Below are 21,274 nucleotides of genomic sequence, written 5' to 3'. Positions count from 1 at the left end.
ATCTATCTATCCATCCATCCATCCATCCATCCATCCATCCATCCATCCATCCATCCATCTATCTATCTATCTATCTATCTATCTATCTATCTATCTATCTATCTATCTATCTATCTATCTATCTATCTATCTATCTATCTATCTATCTATCTATCTATCTATCTATCTATCTATCTATCTATCTATCTATCTATCTATCTAATCTAATCTATCTTGACCAATCTTTCCATCTTTCTCCAAACAGCGTTTTCCTCAGCTCTGAGAACCTTGCCTTGTCACAGGTGTTTCTCGGTACAGGTGTATGCTGTATCTTCATAGGAAGGCAATTCCAAATTGGAAGGGGGTACGAAACGTAGCTTCGCAGAGAGGGACAATTTCACAATTTCAATATTCATGCTCTTAATTGCCAGCCGGAAGAGAGAAATACGACTCGAAACAATAATCCAGTATGACTCATCTATGGAAATGATGATATGTTGGCACTAGAAAACGTCAAGACTGATATATTTCTTTAAGAATATTTGTGCGCTTGTAGGTTTCCTTAATGGACGCGTCCACCGTTGTCAATAACGCTGTGAGTCTTTGAAATGGAATGCGTTGTGAATAGGAAGGCGTTGAACTGCACGGCTGACGCGAACGACCGAGTGGTGGCCGTGTGGGGGCCGGGGATCAAGCAGCCTTGCCGTAAGAATTCGTACTACACGTACTCCGCTCCGTCCGCGTACAATTCTATAAGCAGTCAGCAGCAGCGGTGATGGCATGTACTACAGTGTTCCAGATGTTGTTTACATCGTAAAAGTGAAAATAACGACCAAGAAAGATGGCTTAATTTTGGCGAATGTTTTGTAAAGCTAGCGCAGTAAAGCTTACGTCAGAACCACTGCACTGGAGGAGGTGCTGATCAATATTATGTGAGTATGGACATTCTTCTCATCAGATCAGTTATATATTTGTAGATTCTGTAATTTAAATTTGCCCAAGCAAGACTCAGAGTAGAAAGAAAAGAGTACAATTATAAAGACGCCAATCTTGACTTTAAAAATTGATACTAACAAGTTCCCTTGTTAGCTCATTGACTATACAAAGCGTTTCAGTACCCATGTTCGTGGTGGGGCACCTGCACAACACACGCAAAAAAAAAACAAAACAAAACAAAACAAAATTAACATGCTGATCGATGTATTTTTGCTGTAATAACTTGATCTCTAGTGCATAGGTATAGTGTAGTTGGGGTTGACTACTGCCTGGGCTGTGGCTGTGGATCTACACACTGACAGATCGATCCTGCTGGATCCAGGGGGGTGTTTTGTTTGTAAAGTTACGAACAACTTATGAGCGACTGGTGATCAGTTCTGATGTGCTATACTTATCAGAATTTCCATAATTCAGCACAAGAACTGATCACCAGTCGCTCGTAAGTCGTTCGTAACTTTACGAACAGCTTTATGAAACAGCCCCCTGGAGTGTACTGTTCATAGGCAGTAGAAATCTAGTTGCTTGTGACTGAAAGATCAGTCTGTATCTTGTGTCAGGGATGTTCTGCGGAGACTGCGTCTGGCTTCACGGAATCCCCTACGCCCTATACGGACATGACGGAGGAGAGCCGACCGTAAAAGTTTAAAAAAAATGATAATATTGTTCTTAATATTAAAAAACTCATCCTGACAGATGGATTTTTCTGTCTATAGTTGCTTGTACTACATTGCATTGTGTAGGTTTTGTCAAGGCATAACCCCGGGGCGCTCCTTGCTTCGCGTTGGGGCTGGTCGCAGTTAGTCAAGGCACAACATTAACCAAATGTGGTAGTACATAGCCTAGGTGAACCTGTGAGAGCCTGATCAGATTGGATCTCCTTTTCCATTCTGTCTGTGAATGCTGAGCTTTCCAAAGGCTGCTTGAGGTATGGTAGCTCAAGGAGGCTTCAGTTTAACCCACTTTTTGCTATATTTTAGATTTTTAAATGGGGTAGAATACATCTAACAGCTCAGGCATAATGTGCCTGTGTCAGAGATGCCAAGCAGTAAGGTCAGAAAGCAGCTATGTACACCCTGTAGGCCTATGTAAAACCTGGTGCCATTGGTGAGACTTTTTGACCCATTAGCTCTGCTTGTGGAGCGGATTGAAGGTATGAGCAAATTCACAAAATTGTTCAAAAATTAAACCTTGGCTGCAAAAGGATGTAACATGCAGCACTTGTTGTTGTTGTTGTTGTTTGCAGGGCAGTGTCATTTTCATAAAGAATATTAATAAAGGCCTGCCTTTCTCTAGATAACAGAGTCTGTGTTCTCTCATCACAGGAAAGCAAGAAATTGCTCTCTATCTAATGTGATGTGTACATTACATTCACATGCAATGATTTGAAGTGCAATTAACCAGTTCACAATTAGCACTAGTCTGCAATGGTCTGTGGAATCACAGACTTTACTCAACATAGAGTAGAATAATCCTAAAGAATAACAGTTGAAAATGGCCAAGCAGAAACTGGTAATGCAAGTGGTGCATGAATGGCTTTTGTTAACAGTATTGACTGTGCCTTTACAAACATGTACATATGTAGAAACATGTCCCAAAAATGTTCAATTTCACTAACATTTGATTTTTGTCTGTCATAGACAAGTTTGAAATATAGTGCTCTGAGTTTTGAAAGTGGTTGTTTGAAACAAAGTCAGAAAACCCAGCTGAATGCATGATAAGTTCCCCAGCCATGCCTTCAGACAGACTGTAAAAGTTAAATCTGAGATAATAACTGACTAGGTATACTATGCATAGATTAACTCTCTCTTTGCCTATGATGTAACAAACATACAATCAATGGAATTACAGTTGAACCTCTCTTATCCGGCCTCACTTTATCTGGATCTCTCTATTATACGGACGCAATCTGGCCATGATTTAAAAAAAAAATAATTACGGGAGGAAAGGGGGATTCCCGACTCCTTTACTCCTACACAAACACACATGAATTACATAATACTTCCAACATGATTAACATACATTACATCAAATGTCCTTCCAAATTGCTTACCTTCAGACATTAACATCCCCAAACACCCCCAAATCATCGCAAGAACATGGATAGATTGTGCGCTCGAGTCCTCTCATATCGCATTGCCACATATAGGTCCACACACAGCCGTCGATATGACTAGAAAGACATGCATTGTTTCGAGACATTGGCTGAGCAACGAATGATATTGAACACTCAAAAATTGTTCACACACAGTACACACACAAAGAGAGAGAGAGAGGGAGACCATCTAACAATGGCGACCTACAGTCGACTTTGCCGAGCCTTGATGATCGAATTTTGAAGCGTAGTTTCGTCGACTTGTACTGTTTATTTTCAAGATCTTATACTTGATACATTTCTTAATAATTATTTAGGTAAATCATCCCAAGAATTTTTAAAAGAAAATGATTTCATTCTTGCAAACACGAACCTCTATTTTGGGGTCTGTTACTGAGTGTAACAATGAAAAGATTGCAGCATACACATTACTACATGTGGTACTACAATGGGCTACATCAGTACATGTGTATGTATGAGTACATGTATAAAGCATTGAGTCTCCCGTATCCGGCCAAATCCCTTATCCGGATGAGCCCCGGTCCCGACTTGTCCGGATACGAGAGGTTCAACTGTATTAAGTATCCTCTAGAAATCGGTACAATGAACATCGTGAATTGTACTGAATAAAGATGAAAAAAAAATCTTATGAGTGTGATTTATGTTTGATGCCCTGTAACCTCAATAAAAACTTTGATACAAAATTGATTTTGCACTGTAAACCGATTTCAGCGAATTTTATTTGTTTATTAATGATCTTGCAGATCATGAGATCATTCAGATTCATGAATTTTTTGTTATTCAATAAAAAAGTTAAATCATTGTGTACTTTAATTTTGAAATGTAGGATAGTTTATTAGAATTGCAAATCATGTGTCATTGAAGATTTACACTGTATGTAACCATATTTTCTATGCCAAACACGATGATTCAGGTATCAAGACTTCTAATCCCATCTATGTGACCATGAATCCACCAACAACTGATGCATAGTCCAGCTGCAGTTTGCATTAAATATTAGTACGTATGCATATTTGTACTACACTGTAGTTGTCCAGCCAGATGAGATTGCTCTTTTTTCTGTTTATTTTCTTTCATATTCACTCAGTGTATTCAATCGATGAGGCAAACATGACACAAATGTGGCATAAAAAGAAACCGAGCAAGCAGAGCCAGAGTGTGCCCATAATTAATCACAGACAGCTGCTGCCGACTCTAGTGCCTCTTTAGTGAGACTTATTGACTTTTTAGTGTACATTGTATGTACATGTGTGTAGATGAAGGATGGCTGCCTCGGTGTTGAGCTGGTCTTGTGGAGTGGCTCATGTTCATATGCGTGTCTGAGTGAGTCCAGGTGTGTAGCGAAATTGCAAGGTTTGTCAGCCATCATATTGTGCATACAATGTTGTTATGTACAGTATGTACCAAAAATAAGATAGGAAGTTCTAAGTGATTTTGTGAGGCTTCATCCGTTGAACGTGCGTCTGCCTGTAAACATCCCAATCCACAGAGAGCGTAACACACACACTATAGGCTAACTGTACTAAGACTTTATGAATATCTCACATTTGCCCTCTATCTGTCGTAATTGAAATGTTTCAATTTTATTGTTTTGATTTAAGATGTAAATATCAAGTGACAGTGTCATTAAAAGTGTGTAAGTTCCCCCTTTTTTTTAGTAGAACAAGTAGAGAATTGTGATGACATGTTTATTCTGTTCCTGACTTTTTGTGTGATGTGCTCTCAATCTTTAAGAGTGCAAAATGCAGGTTTGTGTTTTTAGCACTTATATTTTATGTACAGAAGTGTGTGTACAGTGAATCCACACTATAAGCGCTATTTTAAAAAAAAAATGCAAAATATGATTAGTGTTCAGTATTATACGTATGTATGTATCATAGAAATTAGTTTATGATTTAAAGTTCTTTCATAAGCTGTTTAATATATCAGGTATGATTGTACCCTCTGTAAGCAAACCTTTTCTTACTAATGAAATATATTGTATATCTCTCTCTATTTTTTGACATGTGAATGTTCCACTCTGTAGTATCTGCTGTGATCTTTCTCAAACTCATGGAGTAATGTGTAAATGTCTTCCTCCTTCTTTAGCTCAGAGATTGTAGACTGATGTGAAATCAATATGTTGTAGACTCTTTGGATATCCTGTTTGGACTTACAGTTGTATTTGAGATCAAATGGTGCGGATGTGTTCTCTGCAAGGATGTTTCTTACAGGTGTTGAAATGTCTCACTTTTTTGCCTTTAATTTCAGAAGACCCGCTGTAACTATATCCAGGGATATTTCTTTTCTTTCTTGTTTATTTTCCTGTATGTTGAAATGTTCCCGTTTATTTCTTTTCAAAAATGCACTTTGTGTATATCCACCATCAGTGATCTTTCTCAAACACATGCTAAAGATACATTGTATCTCTTCCACCTGTTCCTCTGGCTTGTGCATTCTAGATTCCACCATGCCAGTGTCCAGTAGCATCCAGGTCTCCCTGAGCGAGGTGCTCCAGGTGAGGGGTGCTCCCCTGGAGGAGGAGGAGCTATGGAGCATCCTGTGTCAGAGCTGTAAGGCCATTCAGGACATCTTCATCCGAGGTCAGTTGTGAGGAGCTTGACTTTGCCTAACAGATAGTGTGGGCATGTTAGACAAATGTTGACACTGTTCATGTTCTGTACGCCCTCTCACTTGCAAATTGATACAGTCAAGGGTAGTTGGTAAAAAAAAGAAAAAAAAAAGAAAGAAAAAAAAGGACACTGGAGAGCAGTGGTTGTACATGCATCTAATTTCAGCGAGAATGCGGTGATATAGGCATATGAATGAATGACAGGGATAGTCAAATTCAGTTCTTTGTGGTTCATTGTAGAAATGAAAGGATACTTTACTTCATTTAAATGTGACATTTTCAATTGTTGAGTTGACATTCTATACAAGTTGTAACTTTTACAGAGAAGCATCAGTAACTGTGCAGAAATACTTGTAAGAGTACCAGTACATCACTTTTTACAGGTGACATCAGACATACTTAAAAGGAGAATATTGTGTCCTGCAGTGTTTCTCTGTTTTAGATTGTGATGGAGATAAAAGTTTCAGAATGATTTGAGTCGGAACTTGCATTCCATTTACGCTCACAATAATGTGAGTACCTGTGCACTCTTTGTGTGATAACCCCCACCCCCATCCCCCCCCCCAAAAAAAAAAAAAAAAAAATTGAAGTTGATATGATGCAACATGGTATGATGTTCTCTGCAGGTCATGCGGTGGCAGCAGACGGCCCAAGTTTTGTGGTCAGTCCGTACACAATCCTCTTTAACCCCAGTGGCACGGTCAAGTTTGCCGAGAGCATCGATGTGACCCTCCCCAATATTGCCAACTACCTTCCCCCTGAGGGGATTGGCGGGCACACCTCATTCTCCAATGCAGTCGTAGAAAAGGTAAACTTTCATCCACCAGTGAAAACAGTACTGAGTGGACAAGCTTACTGAATTTTTTCTTTGCAGTCATAAATTACAGTTGTTGGTTTTTTTTTATGCACTGATGCTTGTCTAATGATATCACAAATGTACATTTTTTGTTTACTCTTAAGATTTTTGGTCAATAATCTAACATTTTCCTATGCAATATGCATTGCTGTTATATTTCATATATTTACAGGAGCGTTTTCAAAAGTGGGGCCCCACTTCCGGGTTTCTTGAGCTAACAAGAAAAAAAAAAAAAGAGGGGTCCTCAGCTCATCTCTCCCCTTCCATTTCTGGGTTTCTTCAGCTCACAAGAAAACAGAAAAGAAAAGAAAAAAAAAGGTCCTCAGCTCATCTCTCCCCTTCCATTTCCGGGTTTGTTCAGCTGACAAGCAAAAAGAAAAAACCCACAAAAAAACAAAAAAAGGTCTTTAGTGGAAAAACATAACCTTACCGCGCTCACACTTCAAGATCTCTATCTATTTCTGTTTAGTGCCACTTACGTAGTACTTCCGGGTTAAAAAAAGTGTGGGGACCCAAAGTGATAACACCTTATCTATTCCTTTGTATTCCTTTGTATTCCTTTGTATTCCTTTGTATGGTGCACAAAAAGTGTGGGGGCCCAAACCCCCAAGGCCCCCACGGTTCCGCCGGCCATGATTTACATTTTTGTTAGCAGTTACAGGTTACGTGTGTACAGACTCGAATGGGCATGATACATTGCTAAATGAAGAGGGTATAGCAATGTGTGTATTTAATATACTGTACATAGCTTGCAAAAAGTTGATGCTATAGTTCAACACAGAATCATATCACTGTATGGTGCAAAGTAATCATGTAACCAGTATCAATCAGCACAACCACTATCTTGCTTTCTCAGCTAATGTTTTGAGCTTACGTTGTATAATCATCTGTGAATAAGGATCATGTACCAGTAATTATAATTTTATACATATATGTGTGGCAGTACAATGGTCTTTGAGTGAGTTGTGTAGCCTACAACTTGTCAATGTTGGGAGAAAAAAACCCCAATCAAATACAAATGAGATAGCATAGCAAGTTGTGACTTTAGTGGGATGGGTTCAGATGCATTTCTGTATCATGGCTATTGTGTCTTTAGATGTACATCTATGCCCTGGGGAAGTCCCTCCTCTGGGCCTCAGACTACATGCGTGTGCCCTTCAGCAGCTCTGTCATTAGCCCAGCCCTGCGGTCCCTCCTAATGGCAATGTCGGACAACAACCCCGCGACTCGCATGGCCCTCATGCAGATACTTGAGGTATGGTGCTTCATACTTAAGCGTGTGTGTGATGTGATTGATCATGGCTTTGTCTCCATGTGCCAAAGGGTGGTATTAACCCTTATTATACAACACATTTAAAGTATCTAGCTTTCTGATTGGTCAATTGCTCATCACGTGACATGCAGTTACACTATGTAAAAGTACAATCTGTACCATTGCATGCTGTTGAGGTGTACAATATTGTTTGAGCAAAAATGGATAGTGCACAGCTGGCGTCACCAATTTACTGTCTAATGATAATGTAAAGTATTCATTCACTCATCATTTAACTGTCAACAACTTCCACTGAACGCTTTCGCATAGGACTGACAGTACTCTGCCCTCCATTCGCCTTTCACTAGTAAATGGTTGCCATTTCTGTACAAATTTCAAGAATTGGTGTGGACCACATCTGTTGACGTGTGAGATGTTGTACAGAACAAATAGCATACAATTTGTATGTGGTCTTTATTTGTGCAATGGAACAAGATTTCACACAGATGAAAGATGAGACACACTGTTCAACTTGGTTTCACCTCGTTGAATATAACAGCTCTATTGTATCTTCCACCTTGTGCAAAATCTTGTGCCATTGCACTCGTGACCATTTACTACTGGTATACTGTGGTTACTGTGCTTTCTTCTTTGATTGGCATGCAAGCTGGAACGCTTCCTTCCCCGATTGGCACAGATATCTAGAAACTAATTGCCCATGAATAGAGATTACCAAATCCCCGTTAATCCCTATTGTGTTGCCATGGTCTTCTCCTTGGACTGTTGCCCATCACTACATCTGAGTGGGGCTGGCTAACTGTGTACAACTAGGTCAAGTTTGAATGGTTTACTAAATGCTGATAAACACAAGCTTGGCTAGTAGCATTAAAGGTCCTGTTTACCTGGGAACAGTGATTTAAAAAATGTTCAAGATATCACATTTGATGCATATGTGTAGGTCTGTTGTATCACAAAACATCCTGCCAACATTTTTGCAATAAAGCTTAGAATATAAGGAGATATCAGTATTTTTCTCATTAAACCATAACTGTAGACGGTTTAGTCTTGCAACATTTTTATTATAACTATTGTTCACATTTTGTCTATTTGACAGTACCTAACATTGATTATACGGATTCAAATTTTTACAATGGTTGTTTCTATCCCAAACTCTCATTCTGAAACTATTTAAAAGCACTACTGTTGGGTTTTAGTTTCATCTGCAAATGGTAAATTATGCCTTTAAGTGCCAGGGCACAATAAGGGTGTCACAAAGTTTCAATTCAACATCTATTAAAAAGATTTATGATATTCACTGTATGAAATTCACACTACTATGACTGTTATAGAGTCTAGTCCTTGGTACAATGTATATTAAAAATAGGTTATGATAAAGCTGCCTAAGAGTGTTTGTATTGTACTAAAAAAGATATGGTATGCATGAGCTTAGATATGGGAAGTTTAGCATGTTGAGCTCTGTATATGTCAAGATCATGAAAGAATGTTTTGAAGATTTTCACTTCACTGTATTCTTCAGTGGTTTATAGGTGGATATCATATTCATGGAAATAGTCTTATCACTCACATATATTTGAAGACAAAGAGTCAAGAATTTGGTTTAGCTTGTGTATTGTCTTGTCAGTGAATCAAATCATATCTTCAGGTCAGTGTTAAGTTCATATTCTGAGGTAGTTATGCTTACATTGAGTGCCCCTAACTTTCCCTTTTTAAAAACAGGCTTGCACGATCCATGCCAACAGTCTTGGTTATGGCATGCCGTATGCCAGGCAGATCATACAGCTCAGCAAGATTGTTCTTGGCAGCATATTTGCAGTAAGTTCTTTTATTTCTTTCTCTTTTACATTTTTTTCCTTTGATCTAGGAAATGCTGCTTATATTTGTTATTTCTGTTGATTTGTGTTTCTTGCCAGTTTCACCACATATTTCTACAGATATTTCAAAACATTCACATCTGTGTAACATAATGTATTATTTGTAAGAAAAAGAATGAAACCCGACTACATGTAGGAATTTATTACAATCTTATGCATTAATCTGTGTACACTCATTTGTTCTCTGCAAAAATGCAAACATATTGTGTGATGAATCTGGATTTCTGCATGATGTGTGCTGTATGTGTATTGATAATGGGAGGGTTGTGACGTTGCAATGTACTGTCAAAGATATGTCATTTCATGAGGTGTTCAGCGTGTGAAGCCATATTCATTCTGTGTCAATGACACTGTCATTCGTTCTAGAAGTCCTAGACACACCATACCAATGACATAGCTGGCCATTCTGTGTCAGCAGTGCCTAGAAATCATAGACAAACCATGCTGGTGATACATAGGAATCCTGGCTTATCATAATGAGAAACTGCTGGTCAATTTAGTTGGTACAAGCTCTCAGTTACCTAGGAGAAAAGGACTTCATTTCATTAGGACTTTATACAATGGAAAACACTTGATAGTTTTGTGAAACATGGCTGTAAATTGTACAAATGAAGGCTAGGTAGATTCCCATTTAGGGCCCTTCTCATGGAATGCTCCCTTTCATTGATTGTGCACACTCTCTCTGTTGGTGCAGCTGGATCAGATGACGGATAGCTTCAACAGCAATACAAACAACAGCGTTTCCACGGTGACGGGGGCTCCGGGGTTTGGCAGCCGATCGGCTGAACAGAAAAGATCAGGTTTGTGAGCTTGGAAGTAAGAATATATGACAGTCTTTTGTCAGTGGTGGCTGTGGGATGGATATTTAATAGCTAATGTGAGACTTCATGATTTGGATGAAGTTCAGGGCCCCGTTGCAAGAAAGTTGCAATCAATTGCAAATAATTGCTAATTTTGAAACAACCATTCTGATTGGCTCAGGGTCTGCCCTATTAAGAAGACATGCATGCAACAATGATTTTGATTGGCCAGTGACAATCAGTTGCAAGTTGCGTTTAAACGCAAAGTTTCTAGCAACGGGGCCCAGATGAAATGAGGTACAGGAGGTTGATTATAAGTCAAACAGTTTATCATAACTCTTTCAATTTATAAATTGTCAGGTATTGTTGTGTGTGCGTATGGTGTGTGGTCTCATAAATGGCTTTGATTGGGGGGGGGGGGGGGGGGGGGGGGACATTGTGGCGTTTCACTGCAGGCTACCAGGGATACTTTTCACACTGGGCATATGCTTGTTTGTTCAGAGTATTCAAATGAAAAAGCACCCTCTTAAGGCCCTACAGGGGTACCTTAGGTGTATGTAATGCATCTGCCCGTTCAACATATTTAAGACATGTATGTAGGTGAAAGTACAATTGTACTTTACGCTATTTAAATGGGGAAATTCAAAACATTTTACATGTGTATCCTCCATTGTTGTGTATAGTGTATGCACATACACACTACATGAAGCCTCTTTTTTTACTTACCTAACTGAATTTAAATATTTTGCTGGTTTTCAATTTCAATTAGTCAATTTATTTGAATAAAGAAAAACAACTTGTTCAGAAACAGGAATAATGGAATATGACTGGTTACCTCAAGTAAAGTATCATATCCGCAGTTGAAGCATCTTACGAGAATGTGTTTGCATGCGTATGTGTGTTTACAGTTGAGATCAAACTTGTTTAAAAATATAGAATACCAGAGAGCATGCCAAGCTAGTTCTTCGTTAGTAAAAGGAAGAAATATATCATAGAAATGGCTTACACATAGTTGTAAAAATTGTGCTTGAGGTCGAAGTTGAAATGTGCAGGAGATGCATGTAGGAAGTATCACACAAAAATTGCAAAGAGAAAAGACATTGAAATATTTTGGTGATACAACAAGGAGAGTGTAGCCGTGAAATATTCTGTAGACTGATAGTGTGCTTCATCCTTTGAAGTCAAAATGCTTAATGTGAGATTATGAATGAGTTTACTAGCAAGGCTTCTTAAGCCCATAAAGTCTTGTGGTATACCCGAGTATTAATGATGTGTACAGTAATAATGCCTAGCTTGATATCATGCGTATAATGTACAGGGTCAGCAAATGTGCCTGGGTTTTAAAGTGTCCAAGGGGTTTGGCTACATTGTAGTGATGTTATTGAGCTTTCATAGGTAACCTGCCTATGTAACAGGAAGGTGGCTGGATGAAGCCAGTGTTGAATAGAAAAGAGAAAAGACTGACTGGGTGTGTCTATTGTGTTCACAACCTCAATATTACCACGGATTAACTCTTTGTGGGGTGGATGGTGAATTGCCCCTATTCACTCCTCCCAGGTCATATAACGCCCGACTGCTTCTCATTTCACATAATTGCTCCTATACATTGATACTAGGGTACTGTATCCAAGCACTTCAGTTTCCTTCTTAGCTGTGGAACAGTCCTAATGCAGGCACTGATGAAAGTAGTATTGGTAGAGGCAAATCCAGAACTCTTATGTGTAGGGGAAGACATTTTCATAGTTTACATCAAGATGAAAATTGTGATTTTTTTTTTTCTGAATTGGATGTTTGTTGTTGTTGTTGTTGTTGTTTGCTGCATGCACTCTCATACGTGGTACCTTGTAGTGTGTCTTTGTTTTTGTGTATGTGTATTCATTGTCAGAAATATTTTGTGTGTGATGATTTGATGCAACACACAGATGTTGTGTTCAGCTAGAAAAAAAAAAATATACCTTAGGCTTCATATCATGTGTTTGCATAAGAAAACTCTCACAAAGTGATTGCATGTTCATGGTATTGAAACAACTCACAATGTATATTGCCTGAACTGTGCATTATTTTCTTTGTCCTTGCCTTTTTACCCACGCCGATGAAAATCGGCAGGGGGTTATGTAAAGGGTTCCGTATGTTTGTTTGTTTGTTTGTTTGTTTGTTTGTTTTTTTGTTTTTTTTGTTTGTTTGTTTGTTTGTTTGTTTGTTTGTTTGTTTGTATGTTTGTTTGTTTGTTTGTTTGTTTGTTTGTTTGTTTGTGTACAAGATAACAAGAGAACGGGTAAACGGATTTGCACGAAATGTTCAGGGAATGTTTGGATAATGACAGGAAAGAATCGATTAGATTTTGGTGATAATCGGTTGACCCTTGCAAATTCTGTGTGACCTTGAAGTTTTGACCCCATGGTATAGTGACCATTCCGAAAATTTCCCGTTTCTCACTTTGCGATTTTCCGCTACCATACGAAGACATAAACTCCCCAACGATCCGACTTCGCTGCTCAAATGTTCGTAAGAATTCCGAAATTTACGTTTAGGCCTATTTGAGGGACTATGTCCTTCTAGATTTATGAAAGTTCGTTCTCCGTCATCACAAACTGGCCCGTATTTTGATGATTTTTCAAATCAACATTGATTGTTTTTTTCGTTGGAGGAGCATTTTGCTCGGTCGCAGTCACACTGCACGATATGCGCGCTCAATGTCAATGCGTGTGCAAGGCCGCTGAAAATGCATCGCGCTCTACACTGTTGGTGCAAAATTGCACCGGGGACGTTGCGGCGCTCGTTGGTGGGCTAATACTGGTGCAGTAGACATTTGCATTCAACCCTTGCATTGAATAATTCCCGTAGACACTAATCATAGGGGTAATTGCCTAGGGGGTACGTAAATTTTGTTTTTCTTTTTTGCTTTTGTGGATACCATCAAAGATCGTACACTCATACGACCTTTGATATTTGATGATTTTTCAAATTAACATTTATTGTTTTTTTCGTTGGAGGAGCATTTTGCTCGGTCGCAGTCACACTGCACGATATGCGTGCTCAATGTCAATGCGTGTGCAAGGCCGCTGAAAATGCATCACGCTCTACACTGTTGGTGCAAAATTGCACCGGGGACGTTGCGGCGCTCGTTGGTGGCCGAATACTGGTGCAGTAGACATTTGCATTCAACCCTTGCATTGAATAATTCCCGTAGACACTAATCATAGGGGTAATTGCCTAGGGGGTACGTAAATTTTGTTTTTCTTTTTTGCTTTTGTGGATACCATCAAAGATCGTACACTCATACGACCTTTGATATCATCACACTCTCGGCTTGCTATAATCAAAATATCCCGCAAGAAAACGGCGTATTTCTCGATTTTTAGCGCTTTTTCCGCGACCCGTCGCGTAGACAATACTCTTAAAACTGGACTTAATTCGCGCGCGCTTGGAAAAGTTCCGATTCTGCACTTTTGACGGTGGAATTTGGGATTTTCGATGGATTTTTGGAGGAGACTTAAGGACTTTCCTGTACGTGAATGAGTGTTAATACCGTATGTGTAATTATGTGATTTGCGTGTGATGTGACTGTAGAACCAAAGATCGTACACTTCAGTGTACGATCTTTGGTAGAACTCACTGGCTGGTGATAAAGCACACTGGCAATTAAGTGGCCGAATTCTGGTAGATGACCGAATGCACATTATGTTTACCCCGACTTTGTACTTAGGCGTGGGTCTGCCGCCTTTGACGGCCCCTCTCTAGTTTGTTTTTGTTTTTGTATGTTTGTGTGTGTTTTGCTTCATGTGCAGAAACATTTTCTCTCAAGCTTTTTTTCTCAAGCCATTTTTCAGTCTATGCATGGACTTGCTTATGTAAGCTCTATGTAGATATGTTATACTTTAAAAGTAAAAAATCCTATCTACAGATAGGATCTTTTTCTTTTTAATTGCTTTTTACTTGATTTTGTAGTATTTTCTGACTTTCAAATAAAAACAAAAACAAAATAACTCAACCCACTGGTAAAGTAATATCTCTGCAATTAGAGTATATTCATGTGATCTGGTTGCTGCTAATGACATGCCATTTCAGAGCCAAAGTCTACTTTGGAGCTGAATATAGACTTGTTCTTTACAGCTGAGAGTCATAATTGTGAATGTTTTGTTTCTACATTGTGAAGGCCGAATCAGCCCAGGAAAGCGCAACCATCAACAGCTCAACTCCAGTGATTCCACCGACCCCAAGCGAAACCGCACGAGATACGACTATGATGAGCCAGATGTGCGGAAGAGTTCTTCTCACAAGTCAAAACACCGCCGTGGGGGTTACTCCAACATGAGCAGCAGCACCATGGATTCTCAGGACAGCTGCGACGATCTACATTCCCACAAAGACCCCATGGCCCGCAGCAGGTCGAACCGTGTGTCGCGAGAAATACCTAGTGACAAGAGGGAAGCATCACGGAAGGGGAACCGCAGTCATGGCACCGTTCACTCAGAAGGTCGCTCATATCACATGTCAGACATTTTCTCACCACAAAATGGCACATCCTCAAAAACAAATGGCTACGAGCCCCTTCGCGAAAAAAGTGGAAGTTTAGGGCGATCATCAGAAGCCAACAGGAAGTGGCATTCCTCGTTGTCACGGGGCTATGAGCCCATACCGGATCGGCACGGTGACCGCTCGAAGCAGCGGTCGCCCACGCACCGCAGCAAATCGCTGCGAACGAACCTGGTGTACGAACGGCTGCGGGAGAGGCGGGAGAGGCTAGGCCGTCTGCGGGACCAGCTTGGCCTTGGGGCAAGGTATCACCAGGAGTTCACTCGATCAGTGTCCGACTACGAGAGCGAGAGTGAGACGATAAGTGGGGATGCCAGCGATTATGGGGGTCGCAGGTCAGAATCCAGGTCCTACAAGTCCCTAGCATCGGTGGAGTCTGCACAACAAGGTAGTGACATAATTCTCAGTCATATCTGCTTTTGTAACCTTATCCAATGATGGCTTTGCCAGCTGTGCTCTTATTGGCTTGTGGTCTCATACATTCAACCTCCCAGACTGGCATCCAGGTAAATGTAATCTTCTACGTGACCTGGACATCATGTGCTGTGCAGTGTGTTGAAACAATGCTATGAAGTGCCCCCCTCCCCCCCCCCCCCCCCCAACTGGTATTGTTCTTCTTCATCATAGGCCTCGTGTATGCATCGTTTGATATCCTCTAGTGTTCTTTAGGATGCTGATAGCAGCATAGCCACCAAACTCTGATAGTCTATGAGAGTGTAAGAAGCAGATTCAACAAGGAGTAATTTATTTCCTGAATATGCAGTGTGATGAATTGTGTATATCATGCTTTTCAATCAAGTTTAAACCTCAAAGTAGTTTTGTGAATTGCTCATCATGTACAGAGACTTATTTGCATGAAACTCAACAACAAAAATTGCAACAAAGACACTGTGTAAACTTTTGATTAGAGTTTGATTCCAAAGAGTGAAGATGTATAGACAGACATTTATTCCCCCCCCCCCCAAAAAAAAAAAAAAATCACATTGCCTGTTGAGTATTCCCTTTATTCTTTTTATTATTGTCTGGCTGGCTAAACCATGCCAGGTTCTCCTACACAATCTTAGTTTATTCACCATGAGTCACAAAGTGAACTGTCAAGATATTCATGAGTAACGCTCTAAGGAAGTGGGAATATGCTTCATGGATGCGTGTGCGGTGGACACTGACATACCCCAAAATATCTTCTCAAAGTCCAATGTATCATAGTCAAGCGAACAGTACTGATCGATCATGCTGCACCATATTTTTCCTCCTTTGTTTCGGCAACTTCATGAACTTTAGCTGCCAAAAAAATACTGATGCCACTGCAACATTCATGTTTTGGATGTATATTGGCCATTACATTATTATTTGATATACCACTAAAGGACTGGTTTAAAGTTTTCCTTTTAATAACGAAACGGAAAACGGATGCCAGAGTGATAATGTACAGTTCAGTAAGTGTACCCACCAACCTCGGGCTACGCCGCTTCTTCAAATCTTGGTCCCATTGTCCATTTCAAGGGAGCTACCACCCAGACCAGTACTCACAGTATTCATCGGTAGCGTCGCTGGAGTTTGGTCGTCCCCGACCTCACTCGTCCCCGCAGCGCTCAAGCCAGAGCGTCCCAGACGTTCACCAGAGGGCAAGGCATGAGCAATACGATGGCATAAACGGCAGAGATGCATCCCTGGAGAGGAGACTACGCGGGACATCCAGCCACGATGGAAGGAGAAATTCTGTACCTTCCCGAAAGAAGCTCAAGGTAGGGAACAGTGTGTGAAGTGTACCAATGCATAAGCATTACAGGCATCCGTGGCTAGTTTGGTAGCTGTGTAGTATCCATTTTATCAAGAATTAACAAACCTTTCTTTTTTTGCAGACTGTGGAGATTGTTTTCAAATGTTATCTCTTTTATTCGATCAAAATGTCTGATAACAATTCCTTTGTGGCTGTTTCATAAGATGTTCCATATCTCTTTATGTATGGGTGTTTGTCTGTTTTCTCTCTGCAGAAATTTTTTGGGCCAGAGTTTGTTGTGATGAGCAGTGAACCTAATGAATCTATCACCATGCCACTGTCATTCATGGTAAGAAATCACACTGCTTTTTATGGAATCATAATTACTTGAAACATTTTTCACTGTGTTTCACCAGGAATCATTGCTGTAAGCATTATTTAGGATGGTCCACAAGCTGTCTTGAAACTCTTTAGATCTCTTGTGTATTCAGTATGACACATCCGTTTTGATGAATGCCTTGAAGAAAGAGAAAGATTGCTTTTCCTGTTGATGTGCTTTGATATGTATTATATATTTATATATGTGCTGCAGAACCTTTTCATCCAGAGTCTGCAGCATGGTATAAATTGTACTCTGTACATACCGAGAATGACTTTAACGTAACTCAGTACCTGCCAAGATTTATAACTATGTTATGAATAAATCCACCAATTTACTTGGTATTTTACAATCTGAGCAGATGTTGATTAAAGAACATGAGACTGACATACACTGCATACCATAATCTATCTCCATTTCTTCAACATGGAGAGTAGTATGTGACAGATATCTACTGTTGTTGTAAATATTTGGATGATAGGCATACTGTGTCCTCTCTGAAGTTATGCATGCAGTATTCTGTTGTCTTAGATCAAGGTGAAATCAAATATAGGTTGTATTCTGTACATTTGCATTTTATGGTTTAACATGAGATGTTGCTGATTTTACTGCCTGTGTCTTCTCTTCCTTGTTGCTAAGTGTTACATTCTGTCAGGGAAATTTCACCAGTACATTATAGTGCAGTTTTTTTACTCACTGATATCACAACACACTGACAGTCTTATACATTCTTCTCTTATTCACTCCCTCTTTTTTTACTTAAAGTGATTTTATTAATCTTTGTTATGTAATTTTTATGTAATTTTATTAATCTTTGCAGTAGTTACGTTGTACATAGAGAGGATGTAGTTGCAACAGTTTTGTTCCTGAGCTCTTTCATCGTGTATATTCATTTCAACTTGTAGCTCATTGAAATGTAGTTTGCTCAGTTCAGACTATTGGAATCAAATTTGGAGTCAATACCTCACAATGACTTGGAATAGACTGCACAATCTGGATTAGTGGGCAGTCTCATACAAAATGAATCACACTAGCCTCATTGATAATCTGTCCCCTGTCAATCTGATTTAGAGCAAAGCAGGACGAATCCCTCCCGAGAAGAAGCGTGTCACTGCCGTCATGTTGAACGGTCGCAGACTTGACCTCTTGTGTGACCTTGGAACGTCAGGTCAAGAGCTATTTGACCTCATTGCATCACATGTTGGCTTGAATGAGCGATCATACTTTGGACTAGCTTACATCAGAGGTAAGTATCCACTATTCTTTCTTTACCCCCTCATCAGGTAATTGTGTATATTTCTTATAAACCCCTGTATTACATTAGTGAATTAATAACTTCCCTATTGGATGCAATATAGCCCAAAATCTGATAAAGGAGAAGTAACAGCATGTGTGCGTGAGGCAAAGGTTGTAGATCGATGTCTGTAAGTGTTGCGGAAGTTCATTATGTTCAGTGTATTAAACTGTAAAATTGATTTTATCTTACATCAGTGATAGATTATTCTAAAGTGTTTTGGTATGTTTGCAGCATGCATTGTGTATCAGAGTTGCTTTCACCTTTTGTGAGTGTATGTGTTTTATGCCTCCAACATACACTGTCTGTTCAGATAAGTATTGAGTATGCATCAATCTTAAATTTACAATAACTCTGTCATGATCTATGACAACAGAGCTGCGAAGTCTCCCTGATTCGTAAGGAGGCTCCCTGAACACTGAAATATATCCCTTCATGAAAATCTCTCTGATTTGGATGTCATGTTAAGTATTAAGCAGTTATCTCCCTGATTGGTTGTTGGATCCTCCCCGATTTTGGGGTGTCAATATTGGCAGCCCCACAACAATGATGAAACATAATTCTGACGTGTAAAAATATTTGAATGGGAGTGTTCATATGTATGTGTGTGCTGTGTGCATGTGAGTGCTGTCAATGTTTGAGGGTAATCGTATGTGTGTGTGTGTGTGTGTGTGTGTGTGTGTGTGTGTGTGTGTGTGTATGTGTTTTTGCATGTGCAATTCTCTTAGTACATTTAACTATAGTAAGAGTTTCAGGTCAATGTATGAAAGGTGATTGTGTCTATTGGTCCATCTTAGATGTCTACGCATGGTAGTCATTTCATTTCATTTCATTTCATTGACTTTCACAACTTTAGTAAAAGAATAAAACAATACAGAACAGCATCGATGATGAAAACCATATGCTACACGTGTGGAGGAAGAAACAAAGGCCATTGACCTGTTAAGGCTCTCCGTAACAGGTCAATGGGAGAACTCTTTCTCCCCTAAGAGTTCTGAGAGTGCATTCTGATTCTCTTCAAAATCGGATTCTCACCCACAGATGGAGAGTACCTCTTCCTTGATGCGGACACCAAGCTCTACAAAGTTGGGCCAGAGGCTTGGAAGGATGAAGCCAGGAAGGGGTCAAAGAAGGTCGGGTCCAAGGAAAAGTTCACCGTCTTCTTTCGGGTCAAGTACTATGTTGGGAATGTTGCATTACTCAGGTAAGAAAACTGACCAGCAAAGTGAAGCACAGTAGACATAAAAGAAAGCCATTAAAACATCCATACAGTGTATGTGTAATAGTTTTACCTTTGATAAGCCTTGATGCAATGAAGTAAATCTGTCGTACACATGTGATGAGTGAATATTATGACAAACAATAGAAATATTTTCATATCTTGATTATCTGTGTGAAAAGATTATATATTTGAACAGGAGAGGCAGGGAGAGTCAGTAGATTACACCAATGTTCTGTAAGTGTACATCAGCAACTACATTGTTCAGTGCTGGTGATTAATTCCCCATCATCAAAAGGTTTTACTGAAACACTAACAGAAAACATTTACATATTTGCTGCAGGACAAACTTGCACTTTTAGATTTTTAACAAGAAGAGCTTTTATTTTCTTCTTTGTACAGTGATGATGTTGCAGTGTTTTGTTCGAGCATGGTTAGCAACAATTGTGTTCACAGATATTTGCTATGGGCTACATGAGGTTGTTTAGAACCAGTTTCCATGGCAATGGATGGCTATGATGTCACACTTTAGTTCTCTATGAGGAGCTCAGTTTAATAACTATGTGTTTGTGTGTGTGTGTCTGGGTGTGTATACACAGCATAGTTGTTACACTTATTTTGTACTCCATGGACCAGCAATCGAACAATCATTCAGTTCTTTCAGGAACTTAGAATCTAGTGCTGGAATGAGGAAATAAACATTGCCTGTGTGTGTGTGTGTGTGTACACATACACATCCTTTAAATGTCATACTTCATTACAACTTGCGAGGAATATGGTTGATGCGGCCGGAATAGTCAGCTCTGGTGCAGTAATATTTCAATATCTTTAAGGTAATTCACATTTTTTTCCACTGCTTGTTGAATTCCTGAGCAATACATTATTGTCACATGTGTCATGTGTCAGTATGGACTGATGTCTATGAATTTTTTGTTCTTAATAATTTGACTGCCATCCTGGTGAATTGAGTTGATTTTCAAGTCTGTATTAGCAGCAAATGAGGTTGTATGTCTCAATGTCTGAATGTGTTGATGTCTTATATGGAATTTGTGTCAATGAAAACTGCATGAAAGCAGCTTTGGTGGCCGTCCTGTTTCGCTGTATCTCTGCTACTTGTTATGTAGATACAAACTAACCAATTTTGCTTTGACATTCCACATCATAGTCACCAAGTTTAAAAGATTAGGCATTTATTTTTGTCCATGTTACCCTGACATAGGTCATTTGTCACAAACAAAGGTCATGTGATCAAACTTACCTATCATTTTTCATGGCCTAATTGTGATGTCATCTTCTCCTTTTTCTTCTGCTCTGAATACAGAGATCAAATCACCAGACACCAGTACTATTTGCAGCTCAGGAGGGACATTCTGGAGGAACGAACAAAGAGCGACGAGCGGGCTGCACTGCAGCTGGCCGCCCTGGCGCTGCAGGCGGAGATGGGAGACTACGACGCTGGCGCCTCCCGGAACTACTTTCTGCCGGAGCACTACCTGGCGGCGGAGACGATAGAAGCGCTGGGCGTGGCCAACATCCGGGAGAGGCTACCCTTGATGCACGACAGCCAGCGAGGCCTGTCAGATGTTGAGGCAGAGTTCGAATATCTGATGGTACGCTGGACGTAACT

The 21,274-nt window shown here is 39.8% G+C and overlaps 1 protein-coding gene across 1 annotated transcript in view; it reads left to right on the top strand.

Annotated features, from left to right (window-relative positions):
• The first annotated feature begins 790 nt into the window (after positions 1-790).
• The window catches only part of LOC139743668 (tyrosine-protein phosphatase non-receptor type 13-like), a 64,394-nt gene continuing 43,910 nt past the window's right edge, over positions 791-21,274 (top strand). The window contains exons 1-12 of the mRNA XM_071654130.1: positions 791-911; positions 5,530-5,670; positions 6,326-6,507; positions 7,652-7,810; positions 9,545-9,640; positions 10,394-10,499; positions 14,656-15,423; positions 16,539-16,780; positions 17,030-17,104; positions 18,206-18,380; positions 19,470-19,632; positions 20,969-21,257. Of these exons, the coding sequence (XP_071510231.1) occupies positions 5,538-5,670; positions 6,326-6,507; positions 7,652-7,810; positions 9,545-9,640; positions 10,394-10,499; positions 14,656-15,423; positions 16,539-16,780; positions 17,030-17,104; positions 18,206-18,380; positions 19,470-19,632; positions 20,969-21,257 (2,388 nt within the window). The 5' untranslated portion in view covers positions 791-911; positions 5,530-5,537. The remainder of the gene's footprint in view (positions 912-5,529; positions 5,671-6,325; positions 6,508-7,651; positions 7,811-9,544; positions 9,641-10,393; positions 10,500-14,655; positions 15,424-16,538; positions 16,781-17,029; positions 17,105-18,205; positions 18,381-19,469; positions 19,633-20,968; positions 21,258-21,274) is intronic.

Source organism: Diadema antillarum, unplaced genomic scaffold (genome assembly GCF_040938485.1).
Source record: "Diadema antillarum isolate AM-2024a unplaced genomic scaffold, OU_Dant_1.0 seq00001101_RagTag, whole genome shotgun sequence".
Classification (NCBI taxonomy): domain Eukaryota; kingdom Metazoa; phylum Echinodermata; class Echinoidea; order Diadematoida; family Diadematidae; genus Diadema; species Diadema antillarum.
The sequence above is the reverse complement of the archived record's forward strand: the minus strand, read 5'-3'. Positions and strand labels throughout refer to the sequence as shown.